The sequence below is a fragment of the Eubalaena glacialis genome, chromosome 4 (assembly GCF_028564815.1).
Source record: "Eubalaena glacialis isolate mEubGla1 chromosome 4, mEubGla1.1.hap2.+ XY, whole genome shotgun sequence".
NCBI classification, from domain to species: Eukaryota; Metazoa; Chordata; class Mammalia; order Artiodactyla; family Balaenidae; genus Eubalaena; species Eubalaena glacialis.
Genome location: NC_083719.1, coordinates 156904911 through 156918257, shown reverse-complemented (window position 1 = coordinate 156918257; position 13347 = coordinate 156904911). Strand labels below are relative to the sequence as shown.

Genomic DNA, 13347 nt, shown 5'->3' with positions numbered 1-13347 from the left:
GGAGGACAGATGACACTTGCTATGGGATTTCATTAAAGAAGGATTCCAAAAAGCACTGGCTTCTTGTGAGAAGACTTCTTAGAACAGGCAGCATTTAAACTAAGTCTTGAACAAGTATATAGAGGGTAGGGAACAGGCCTTCCGGGCAGGGAACAGGCACAGTGTCAGCAATGGCACAGAGGGCTTATGGAATAGCGAACAAAACTGGCTGAACACAGGAGTGCTACGTGTTGGGGAATATGGGGGAAAGGCTGAATGAGGTTGGTTAAATGAAACATAATTAGACGGAAGAGAAAGTAGGTGGAAAGACAGATGGAAGACTGTGGAAAGCCTCTGAAGATGGAGGTCAGCATAATAATATTAAGAAATCAGTGGTACTTTGACACTGTATGAATGTCTAGGTTTAAAAAATCAGGAAAACATAATAAAAGAATAAACTACTGATATAATGATATGTAACCAAAGGCCAGATACCAAAGAATACACACTGTGTGATTCCATGTATGTCATATATGGTGATAGAGGTCAGCTTGGGTGTTGCCCTGGGGGAGTATGGAACAGAAAGAAGTAACAGAGAACCTTGTAGGGTGTTAGAAATATTTTATAATATCTTGACCTGGTGTTGGATACATGGGTGCATAGAGATGTAAAAATTCAGTTATTAGCAATGCAACTGGTGTTTATTGTTTGTATGCGTACATTAAAAAAAGACTCTAGTAGGTTAATTAGGCTGTCAGTTGTAAGAAGTAAATTTTGGTCAAGGAATAGCCAAGGTAGTAATGCAGTAATAAGTTATACATGTGCTCACTGTGCTCTAGAATGTCACGACTGGAATACAAGAAATATGTGTAAGAAAAAAGACAAATATTCAATATTGATGGTTGGATGAGCTGAATAAATTAGATCCCTCTACTTTCAATTTAAGAACTTGGCCAGTGTTTGGATACCTTTGAACAAAGAAAAAAAGGAAATACAATTGTTATTAAGCATATGCTATGTATCAATCCCTGACTTATATTTTGACACATATAAACGTGCGAAATATTGCACCTTGTAACTGAGACAATGAAGATGAGCGAGGTAGCTGGTTTTGACACTAGAGGCTGAGAAAACAATCAGCTCATAATCGTAAGAAGTTTGAAGTCGGAGGAAAAGAATCAAGAGGAAATAGTGGTAAGTGCCAGGAGCTTCTGGAAACTACATAAGAGATGAAGACCCCAGAATTGTTGAGCTTTCTAAGAGGCCCAATGACTCAGGTAAAAACAGAAGGCTTAAAACTGAAACCTGGGGATATATGTATACATATAGCTGATTCACTTTGTTATACAGCAGAAACTAACACAACACTGTAAAGCAATTATACTCCAATAAAGATGTAAAAAAAAAAAAAAAATCCTGCAAAGTAACAATTGTTAAGACAAACAGTAAAGAATTATAAGAAAAATAATCACATGCCTGTCCCAACACAGAAATATCTTAAGCTCCATCTCAGCATTTCTCCGATTAGCCTTTCACAAAATACAGTCCCATCAGCTGAATATAGGTTTCTCAAGTAACTGTGAGTAAGACTGAATTAAAAAAATGAAATCAATTCCTTCCTCCAAAACTTTTCAGAGTATGTAATGTAACAAAGTGAAACTTGAATTTCATGTCGGGATGTAGAGTACGGCTCTTCCCAAATGCTTCTGTCTTGTAACTACATCAACATCATCTAAAACCAGTGTTCTGCAGGACAGAGATTGTGAAACGCTGCTCTCATCATGTAAGATATCAGGTCCTTCTCAAAATCCATTCTTCCTTCTGCCCTTTCTCATGTTGTCCCTGCCACCTGATGGGTCTCTCCTAAGCTCCACCTGCCAAAACCCTACCCATTTTTAGGATCCAAGAGATAATAAAAGGCTTACATTACTAAAAGGCAGAGAAAGAAATCCCTTCCCAGGGATCTACATTTCCTTCCTAGGGAAAAGAAAAATTGTAAAGTATACCACAGTGACCTTAAGTCTATGAATGTAACTATGTTGTGTTACTTTGAGTTTTGTAAAAGTCAATGTGCTACAATATATATGGATATGAATATTTGATCTCTTACATGTAGATCTTGCTGATAACTTTCATCATGAGCGAGGTTAATGATTAAGGAGCCACTGTATTTGGCTCAGCCCTTATAACCAGGGAATATTAAAATTGGAAAGGTCCCTAGATATTAGCAAATCTATCCACCTCATATTCTAAGTAAGGAAACTGAGACGTTCATAGATTGGGTATTTATATTAACAAAGGATAAGGATATAAGATATTTGCAGATATATCTCTTAGATTAAGAATTTAGAGATTTTTGTAGAATACTAGGACATTATGTCCACTGATATTGAGACAATGTGGGGTTTTTTTGTTTTTTTTTAATTAATTAATTAATTTATTTTTGGCTGCGTTGGGTCTTCGTTTCTGTGCGAGGGCTTTCTCTAGTTGTGGCAAGCGGGGGCCACTCTTCATCGCGGTGCGCGGGCCTCTCACTATCGCGGCCTCTCTTGTTGTGGAGCACAGGCTCCAGACGCGCAGGCTCAGTAGTTGTGGCTCACGGGCCCAGTTGCTCCGCGGCATGTGGGATCTTCCCAGACCAGGGCTTGAACCCGTGTCCCCTGCATTAGCAGGCAGATTCTCAACCACTGCGCCACCAGGGAAGCCCAGAGACAATGTGTTTCTTTTTTTTTTTTTTTTTTTTAAACATCTTTATTGAAGTATAATTGCTTTACAATGGTGTGCTAGCTTCTGCTTTACAACAAAGTGAATCAGTTACACATATACATATGTTGCCATATCTCTTCCCTCTTGCATCTCCCTCCCTCCCACCCTCCCTATCCCACCCCTCTAGCTGGTCACAAAGCACCGAGCTGATCTCCCTGTGCTATGCGGCTGCTTCCCACTAGTTATCTATTTTACATTTGGTAGTGTATATATGTCCATGACACTCTCTCACCCTGTCACATCTCACCCCTCCCCCTCCCCATATCCTCAAGTCCATTCTCTAGTAGGTCTGTGTCTTTATTCCCATCTTGCCACTAGGTTCTTCATGACCTCTTTTTTTTTTTTTTCCCTTAGATTCCATATATATGTGTTAGCATACTGTATTTGTTTTTCTCTTTCTGACTTACTTCACTCTGTATGACAGACTCTAACTCCATCCACCTCATTACAAACACCTCCATTTCATTTCTTTTTATGGCTGAGTAATATTCCATTGTATATATGTGCCACATCTTCTTTATCCATTCATCCGATAATGGACACCTAGGTTGCTTCCATGTCCTGGCTATTGTAAACAGAGCTGCAATGAATATTTTGGTACATGACTCTTTCTGAATTATGGTTTTCTCAGGGTATATGCCCAGTAGTGGGATTGCTGGGTCATATGGTAGTTCTATTTTTAGTTTTTTAAGGAACCTCCATACTGTTCTCCATAGTGGCTGTATCAATTTACATTCCCACCAACAGTGCAAGAGTGTTCCCTTTTCTCCACACCCTCTCCAGCATTTATTGTTTCTAGATTTTTTGATGATGGCCATTCTGACCGGTGTGAGATGATACCTCATTGTAGTTTTGATTTGCATTTCTCTAATGATTAATGATGTTGAGCATTCTTTCATGTGTCTGTTGGCAATCTGTATCTCTTCTTTGGAGAAATGTCTATTTAGGTCTTCTGCCCATTTTTGGATTGGGTTGTTTGTTTTTTTGTTATTGAGCTGCATGAGCTGCTTGTAAATCTTGGAGATTAATCCTTTGTCAGTTGCTTCATTTGCAAATATTTTCTCCCATTCTGAGGGTTGTCTTTTGGTCTTGTTTATGGTTGCCTTTGCTGTGCAAAAGCTTTTAAGTTTCATTAGGTCCCATTTGTTTATTTGTGTTTTTATTTCCATTTCTCTAGGACCTGGGTCAAAAAGGATCTTGCTGTGACTTATGTCATACAGTGTTCTGCCTATGTTTTCCTCTAAGAGTTTGATAGTGTCTGGCCTTACACTTAGGTCTTTAATCCATTTTGAGTTTATTTTTGTGTATGGTGTTAGGGAGTGTTCTAATTTCATACTTTTACATGTACCTGTCCAATTTTCCCAGCACCACTTATTGAAGAGGCTGTCTTTTCTCCACTGTATATGCTTGCCTCCTTTATCAAAGATAAGGTGACCATATGTGCGTGGGCTTATCTCTGGGCTTTCTATCCTGTTCCATTGATCTATATTTCTGTTTTTGTGCCAGTACCAAACTGTCTTGATTACTGTAGCTTTGTAATATAGTCTGAAGTCAGGGAGCCTGATTCCTCCAGCTCCATTTTTCGTTCTCAAGATTGCTTTGGCTATTCGGGGTCTTTTGTGTTTCCATACAAATTGTGAAATTTTTTGTTCTAGTTCTGTGAAAAATGCCAGTGGTAGTTTGATAGGGATTGCATTGAATCTGTAGATTGCTTTGGGTAGCAGAGTCATTTTCACAATGTTTATTCTTCCAATCCAAGAACATGGTATATCTCTCCATCTATTTGTATCATCTTTAATTTCTTTCATCAGTGTCCTATAATTTTCTGCATACAGGTCTTTTGTCTCCTTAGGTAGGTTTATTCCTAGGTATTTTATTCTTTTTGTTGCAATGGTAAACGGGAGTGTTTTCTTAATTTCACTTTCAGATTTTTCATCATTAGTATACAGGAATGCAAGAGATTTCTGTGCATTAATTTTGTATCCTGCTACTTTACCAAATTCATTGATTAGCTCTAGTAGTTTTCTGGTAGCATCTTTTGGATTCTCTATGTATAGTATCATGTCATCTGCAAACAGTGACAGCTTTACTTCTTCTTTTCCGATTTGGATTCCTTTTATTTCTTTTTCATCTCTGATTGCTGTGGCTAACACTTCCAAAACTATGTTGAATAATAGTGGTGAGAGTGGGCAACCTTGTCTTGTTCCTGATCTTAGTGGAAATGGTTTCAGTTTTTCACCATTGAGGACAATGTTGGCTGTGGGTTTGTCATATACGGCCTTTATTATGTTGAGGAAAGTTCCCTCTATGCCTGCTTTCTGCAGGACTTTTATCATAAATGGGTGTTGAATTTTGTCGAAAGCTTTCTCTGCATCTATTGAGATGATCATATGGGTTTTCTCCTTCAATTTGTTAATATGATGTATCACGTTGATTGATTTGCGTATATTGAAGAATCCTTGCATTCCTGGAATAAACCCCACTTGATCATGGTGTATGATCCTTTTAATGTGCTGTTGGATTCTGTTTGCTAGTATTTTGTTGAGGATTTTTGCATCTATGTTCATCAGTGATATTGGCCTGTAGTTTTCTTTCTTTGTGACATCTTTGCCTGGTTTTGGTATCAGGGTGATGGTGGCCTCGTAGAATGAGTTGGGGAGTGTTCCTCCCTCTGCAATATTTTGGAAGAGTTTGAGAAGGATAGGTGTTAGCTCTTCTCTAAATGTTTGATAGAATTCGCCTGTGAAGCCATCTGGTCCTGGGCTTTTGTGTGTTGGAAGATTTTTAATCACAGTTTCAATTTCAGTGCTTGTGATTGGTCTGTTCATATTTTCTATTTCTTCCTGGTTCAGTCTCGGCAGGTTGTGCATTTCTAAGAATCTGTCCATTTCTTCCAGGTTGTCCATTTTATTAGCATAGAGTTGCTTGTAGTAATCTCTTATGATCGTTTGTATTTCTGCAGTGTCAGTGGTTACTTCTCCTTTTTCATTTCTAATTCTATTAATTTGAGTCTTCTCCTTTTTTCTCTTGATGAGTCTGGCTAATGGTTTATCAATTTTGTTTATCTTCTCAAAGAACCAGCTTTTAGTTTCATTGATTTTTGCTATTGTTTCCTTCATTTCTTTTTCATTTATTTCTGATCTGATCTTTATGTTTTCTTTCCTTCTGCTAGCTTTGGGGTTTTTTTGTTCTTCTTTCTCTAATTGCTTTAGGTGCAAGGTTAGGTTGTTTATTCGAGATGTTTCCTGTTTCTTGATGTAGGCTTGTATTGCTATAAACTTCCCTCTTAGAACTGCTTTTGCTGCATCCCATAGGTTTTGGATCGTCGTGTCTCCATTGTCATTTGTTTCTAGGTATTTTTTGATTTCCCCTTTGATTTCTTCAGTGATCACTTCGTTATTAAGTAGTGTATTGTGTAGCCTCCATGTGTTTGTATTTTTTACAGATCTTTTCCTGTAATTGATATCTAGTCTCATAGCGTTGTGGTCGGAAAAGATACTTGATACGATTTCAATTTTTTTAAATTTACCAAGGCTTGATTTGTGACCCAAGATATGATCTATCCTGGAGAATGTTCCATGAGCACTTGAGAAAAATGTGTATTCTGTTGTTTTTGGGTGGAATGTCCTATAAATATCAATTAAGTCCATCTTGTTTAATGTATCATTTAAAGCTTGTGTTTCCTTATTTATTTTCATTTTGGATGATCTGTCCATTGGTGAAAGTGGGGTGTTAAAGTCCCCTACTATGATTGTGTTACTGTCGATTTCCCCTTTTATGGCTGTTAGTATTTGCCTTATGTATTGAGGTGCTCCTATGTTGGGTGCATAAATATTTACAATTGTTATACCTTCCTCTTGGATCGATCCCTTGATCATTATATAGTGTCCGTCTTTGTCTCTTGTAATTGTCTTTATTTTAAAGTCTATTTTGTCTGATATGAGAATTGCTACTCCAGCTTTCTTGTGATTTCCATTTGCATGGAATATCTTTTTCGATCCCCTCACTTTCAGTCTGTATGTGTCTCTAGGTCTGAAGTGGGTCTCTTGTAGACAGCATATATATGGGTCTTGTTTTTGTATCCATTCAGCCAGTCTGTGTCTTTTGGTGGGAGCATTTAATCCATTTACATTTAAGGTAATTATTGATATGTATGTTCCTATTCCCATTTTATTAAATGTTTTGGGTTTGTTATTGTAGGTGTTTTCCTTCTCTTGTGTTTCTTGCCTAGAGAAGTTCCTTTAGCATTTGTTGTAAAGCTGGTTTGGTGGTGCTGAACTCTCTCAGCTTTTGCTTGTCTGTAAAGGTTTTAATTTCTCCATCAAATCTGAATGAGATCCTTGCTGGGTAGAGTAATCTTGGTTGTAGGTTTTTCTCCTTCATCACTTTAAGTATATCCTGCCACTCCCTTCTGGCTTGCAGCGTTTCTGCTGAAAGATCAGCTGTTAACCTTATGGGGATGCCCTTGTGTGTTATCTGTTGTTTTTCCCTTGCTGCTTTTAATATGTTTTCTTTATATTTAATTTTTGATAGTTTGATTAATATGTGTCTTGGTGTGTTTCTCCTTGGATTTATCCTGTATGGGACTCTCTGTGCTTCCAGGACTTGATTAACTATTTCCTTTCCCATATTAGGGAAGTTTTCAACTATAATCTCTTCAAATATTTTCTCAGTCCCTTTCTTTTTCTCTTCTTCTTCTGGGACCCCTATAATTCGAATGTTGGTGCGTTTAATGTTGTCCCAGAGGTCTCTGAGACTGTCCTCAGTTCTTTTCATTCTTTTTTCTTTATTCTGGTCTGCAGTAGTTATTTCCACCATTTTATCTTCCAGGTCACTTATCCGTTCTTCTGCCTCAGTTATTCTGCTATTGATCCCATCTAGAGTATTTTTAATTTCATTTATTGTGCTTGTCATCGTTTCTTGGTTCCTCTTTAGTTCTTCTACGTCCTTGTTAAATGTTTCTTGCATTTTGTCTATTCTATTTCCAAGACTTTGGATCATCCTTACTATCATTATTCTGAATTCTTTTTCAGGTAGACTACCTATTTCCTCTTCATTTGTTAGGTCTGGTGTGTTTTGACCCTGCTCCTTCATCTGCTGTGTGTTTTTCTGTCTTCTCATTTTGCTTATCTTACTGTGTTTGGGGTCTCCTTTTCACAGGCTGCAGGTTCGTAGTTCCCGTTGTTTTTGGTATCTGTCCCCAGTGGCTAAGGTTGGTTCAGTGGGTTGTGTAGGTTTCCTGGTGGAGGGAACTAGTGCCTGTGTTCTGGTGGATGAGGCTGGATGTTGTCTTTCTGGTGGGTTCGTCCACGTCTGGTGGTGTGTTTTGGGGTGTCTGTGGCCTTATTATGATTTTAGGCAGCCTCTCTGTTAATGGATGGGGCTGTGTTCCTCTCTTGCTAGTTGTTTGGCATAGGGTGTCCAGCACTGTAGCTTGCTGGTCGTTGAGTGAAGCTGGGTCTTGATGTTGAGATGGAGATCTGTGAGAGATTTTCGCCGTTTGGTATTACGTGGAGCTGGGAGGTCTCTTGTGGACCAGTGTCCTGAAGTTGGCTCTCCCACCTCAGAGGCACAGCCCTGATGCCTGGCTGGAGCACCAAGAGCCTTTCATCCACACGGCTCAGAATAAAAGGGAGAAAAAATGGAAAGAAGAAAAAAAAAAGAGGATAAAATAAAATAAAATAAAGCAATTATAATAAAAAATAAGAGAAAAAATTATTAAGAGTAAATTTATTAAGAAAAAAAAATTTTTAATTTTTAAAAATAGATTTATTAATTTTTTATACTAAAAATAAGAAAAAAATTATTTAGAAAAAATTTATTAAGAAAAAAAATTTTTTAATTTTTTAAAATAAAGAATATGAAAAAACTTATTAAAAATTTTTTTAAAAATAGAAAATAAGGAAAAAATTATTAAGAAAACATTTATTAGGGAAAAAAAAATTTTTTTAAGCCAAAAAAAAAAAAAAAAAAAAAAAAAAACGGACGGACCTAACCCTAGGACTAACGGTGAGAGCAAAGCTATACAGACAAAATCTCACCCAGAAGCATACACATCTACACTCACAAAAAAAAGGAAAAGGGGAAAAGTTAATATATCCTGCTCCCAAAGTCCATCTCCTAAATTTGGGATGATTCGTTGTCTATTCAGGTATTCAACAGATGCAGGCACATCAAGTTGTTTGTGGAGCTTTAATCCGCTGCTTCTGAGGCTGCTGGGAGAGATTTCCCTTTCTCTTCTTTGTTCGTACAGCTCCCGGGGTTCAGCTTTGGATTTGGACCCGCCTCTGCATGTAGGTCCCCTGAGGGCGTCTGTTCCCCGCCCAGACAGAACGGGGTTAAAGGAGCAGCTGATTCGGGGGCTCTGGCTCAGTCAGGCCGGGGGGAGGGAGCGGTACGGAGGAGGCGGGGCGAGCCTGCGGCGGCAGAAGCCGGCGTGACGTTGCAGCAGCCTGAGGCGCGCCGTGCGCTCTCCCGGGGAAGTTGTCCCCGGATTACGGGAGCCTGGCCGTGGCGGGCTGCACCGGCTCCCGGGAGGGGCGGTGTGGAGAGTGACCTGTGCTCGCAGACAGGCTTTTTGGTGGCGGCAGCAGCAGCCTTAGCGTCTCATGCCCGTCTCTGGGGTCCGCGCTGATAGCCGCGGCTCGCGCCCGTCTCTGGAGTTCGTTTAAGTGGCGCTCTGAATCCCCTCTCCTTGCACGCCGCGAAACAAAGAGGCAAGAAAAAGTCTCCTGCCTCTTCGGCAGCTGCAGACTTTTTCTCGTGCACCCTCCCGGCTAGTTGTGGTGCGCTAGACCCTTCAGGCTGTGTTCACGCAGCCAACCCCAGTCCTCTCCCTGGGATCCGACCGAAGCCCGCGCCTCAGCTCCCAGCCCCCGCCCGCCCCGGCGGGTGAGCAGACAAGCCTCTCGGGCTGGTGAGTGCTGCTCGGCGCCGAGCCTCTGTGCGGGAATCTCTCCGTTTTTCCCTCTGCGTCCCTGTTGCTGTGGGATCCGCGCTGATAGCCGCGGCTCACGCCCGTCTCTGGAGCTCGTTTAGGCGGCGCTCTGAATCCCCTCTCCTTGCGCGCCGCGAAACAAAGAGGCAAGAAAAATTCTCTTGCCTCTTTGGCAGCTGCAGTCTTTTTCCCGGACTCCCTCCCGGCTAGCACCGAAGCCCGAGCCCCAGCTCCCAGGCCCCGCCCGCCCCGGCGGCTGAGCAGACAAGCCTCTCGGGCTGGTGAGTGCTGGTCGGCACCGCTCCTCTGTGCGGGAATCTCCGCTTTGCCCTCCGCACCAATGTGGCTGCGCTCTCCTCCGTGGCTCCGAAGCTTCCCCCCTCTGCTACCCGCAGTCTCTGCCCACGAAGGGGCTTCCTGGTGTGTGGAAACCTTTCCTCCTTCACAGCTCCCTCCCACTGGTGCAGGTCCCGTCCCTATTCTTTTGTCTCTGTTATTTCTTTTTTCTTTTGCCCTACCCAAGTACGTGGGGATTTTCTTGCCTTTTGGGAGGTCTGACGTCTTCTGCCAGCGTTCAGTGGGTGTTCTGTAGGAGCAGTTCCACGTGTAGATGTATTTCTCATGTATCTGTGGGGAGGAAGGTGATCTCCGCGTCTTACTCTTCCGCCATCTTGCCCCTCCCCCCCGACAATGTGTTTCTTAGTCATCATTTTCTATTGCCGTGACCAAGCGAGGTGGTAGTCAGTAGTTGTACAAAGGGAAAAAGATAACTTTACAAACTCCCAATTTATATACACAGGGAAATTCATCATTCATGTTATTTAAGCTAACTGGATGCAGTTTATCAGCTACATTGAGGAATGGTGAAGTGTCTATACAACTAACATGTTAGTTTCTGTCATGAGCTCCCTGTTGTTCAAGTGAGTTAATGGTTAGCACTCAACCAGGCACTTAGAGTCCATTATAAATCTGGACTAAACGTTTATCTGTGGCATCTTTATTCTTCTTTGGTGCCCTTAGGCAGAATTAGCTCTCTTATGTTTTGATAAATTCAAGTATTAAACAGGGCTAAGGTTTCACAAGTTCTTTGGCCTAAACATGGGGGTAAGGAGGACCAATGAGCTGGAGTACTTCTAGATTTGAGAATGGTCAGATTGAGGAAGAAGAGTCTTATACTAGAGGTGAAAGAAGACTGATTATAATTACTTATTTTTAAAAATTCCAACCCTTTTCAATGTTCTAAAGTGATCATGAAGTACATGGGTATGCTAGGAAGTAAGGGAGTCAACCAAGAATATTCTGTAAGAGTTTGTGGATGGCAATAAAGAGGCAAGGAAGATAGAGAACATACTAGAAAAGGCTTCGGTTGGCCATAATGAAGTCAGAAGGAGAAGGAGAAGAAGAATGACAGATGCAATGGGAAAGAGAAAGCAAGAACAGAGAAGCAAAAGGGAAAGTAGAAAAATGAGACAAATTTGGAGAAGGAAATGAGGAAGAAAACTGGGTGAAAGAGGGAAGCACTGATGGTAGACCACATGACACTCAAAAATTAACACGATGCACATTTAAGATGTGCCACCAATGGCCATGGTCATTACCCTCAAATAGTTTACAATATGTGTTTCAAAGACATTTATAAATTGAGAATGCCATTAAAATAAGTGCCAGGGTAAAAGTATTCATGGAATTGTATGGGAGAATAAAAAGTCTCCCGTCAAAGAGCCTTCTGAGACATAGGAAAAAAAAGAAAAACCTAAAAAGCATAAGACTCTTCCTATTTTCATCTCCAATGATACATCCCAATCTTGATGATCAATCAGCGATTTAAATGTCAACTATAAACCCAGTATTTTATTAGCTGCTATGCAGTATACTGGAGCAATAAAAGAGAGGACCTCAAAGCCTCTGTTCCCTCAAATTGAAAGGCAGGCTTCCTGACCCCTCCAGACCACTACTGGACACAGGGAACACACACTAATGTTTCAGGACCCCAACCAACAGTCACCTGCTTTGTGATTACTTCCATGACACACCCCCACTAACACCACTGACTTTGCTGCTCCTACGGGACATTACATATATTTCCTATTTTAACACATACCACAGTGCATTATAATTATGATTGCAGATACATGTTCTAACAATTTAAAGAGAATGATGACTTTTTTGCTCTTTACATCTTCCTATTTCCCTTCTCATAATATTTCTTGAAGAGAAACCATAAAAATATAAACAAACACAAAAAACAGAAAATATACAAAATGTGTGCTTTGCGGCTTAACACAAACTTAAGTAAAATTAGTTCTGACAGCATCCAGCATGACAAACTTCCATGGTACAAATGAGAATGGACCAAGGTTTGAGCAGGTACAGGAGACAATCCAGGCATGAACAACACCAAGAAAAGGTAGACAGGAAGTAACATGGTGTGTAGGAAATCACGAGACCAGTCTGATGGGAAGAGACTTAAATGAGACTGAAACTCACTTTCTAAACCTCCATCTCCAATTGGACAATTCGCAAGACACCGGTGCACCAAAGTGGCCTATTTATTCAATCCCTTTAATGGGGAGGAACAGTTTAAAATTTTACCTGTTTAGTTTGCCCCAAAAGCAACTATCAAATGTTGGCAGGACACAATGAAGGCTTACCTTTGTTAACGTAGTTAAGTCTCTCTCTCTCAGAACTAGCCCATTTAGCTCCAGGTTCCTTACTGCACCCGACGCACTTACACAGCATTCATGAGCTTTACACAACTGGAAGGTCACATCTTTATTTCTTTTTGCAGGAACACAACTTCTGGAAACTTTATTTCTGTCACAACCTAAAGCAAAATTATTGTAAAATGAGTGATTTAAACCGTACATTTTATCATCATTAAAAAGCATCTAAAAAGAAAAAAAAGCATCTGCTCTGTGCTAAGGATTAGAAACGACTCCTGCCCTTAAAGCCTCATTAAGGAGGGACATGTATAAACTCAAAATTTCAATCACATGAGATAAAGAACCATAACCTTTATGCACAGAGGTTCCTATGGAGGCAAAAAGTTATATCTAAGTGACGGCTTCATGATAACCCTGAAGTACAATCGAGAAAGATGAGGCTCTGCAGAGGTGGAGTAGGAGGTGCAGTAACTGCACAGGGAGCACCTGTGCAAAGACACTCAAGCCTGACACCTGCTGGGCACTGTAAATACTGCAGGTGGGGATGACTAAAGGCCAGGGGTCCAAGTGTGAGAAGGGACAAAAAATAGAGATGTTGGCGGAAGCAAGCCTGGGAGACAGCATGGCTTGTATCCCACAGGTGATGAGGACTGGGGCTACCACTGGCTAAGTAAGGGTGCCTCCGCTGGTTAGAAAAAGGCGCCCCGCTGCTGAAGGACCGATTAGATAAAGGGAGTGATCACAAAAAGCTCCCCTTCCTCAGGGCCAAAGAGCCCCAGGAGGCTTGGCCGAGCACAGTTCAGACTACAGGCCTCTGGGCAGAGCACACGCTGGGCGGCTAGTATGCACTAACTCTGTGTGGGCAAGTCATTAGCAGCATTATTTTAGGTGTATCTTTTCATGTTAGAAGATCACTCAACCCGAGTAGGCAGATGAACTTAGAGGAACTGAGTCCAGGGGCCGCGAAACCACCCAGGAGCTTCTGCCATAGTCCGGGCAAAA

At 41.0% G+C, this 13347-nt stretch overlaps 1 protein-coding gene across 3 annotated transcripts in view; it reads right to left on the bottom strand.

The window, feature by feature from the left end:
- The window catches only part of LOC133091089 (transmembrane protein 41B-like), a 79097-nt gene that overhangs the window by 54347 nt on the left and 11403 nt on the right, over nt 1–13347 (bottom strand). For 2 of the 3 annotated variants that reach the window (XR_009700855.1, XM_061189954.1), the window contains exon 2: nt 12334–12506. Coding sequence is in view for 1 of the 3 variants with exons in the window: in XM_061189954.1 (XP_061045937.1) it covers nt 12334–12421 (88 nt within the window). In the remaining 2 variants the exon portion in view is untranslated. Of the gene's footprint in view, nt 1–10270; nt 10310–12333; nt 12507–13347 lie in introns of those variants that run through there. The other variant, XR_009700857.1, reaches the window with a different exon arrangement.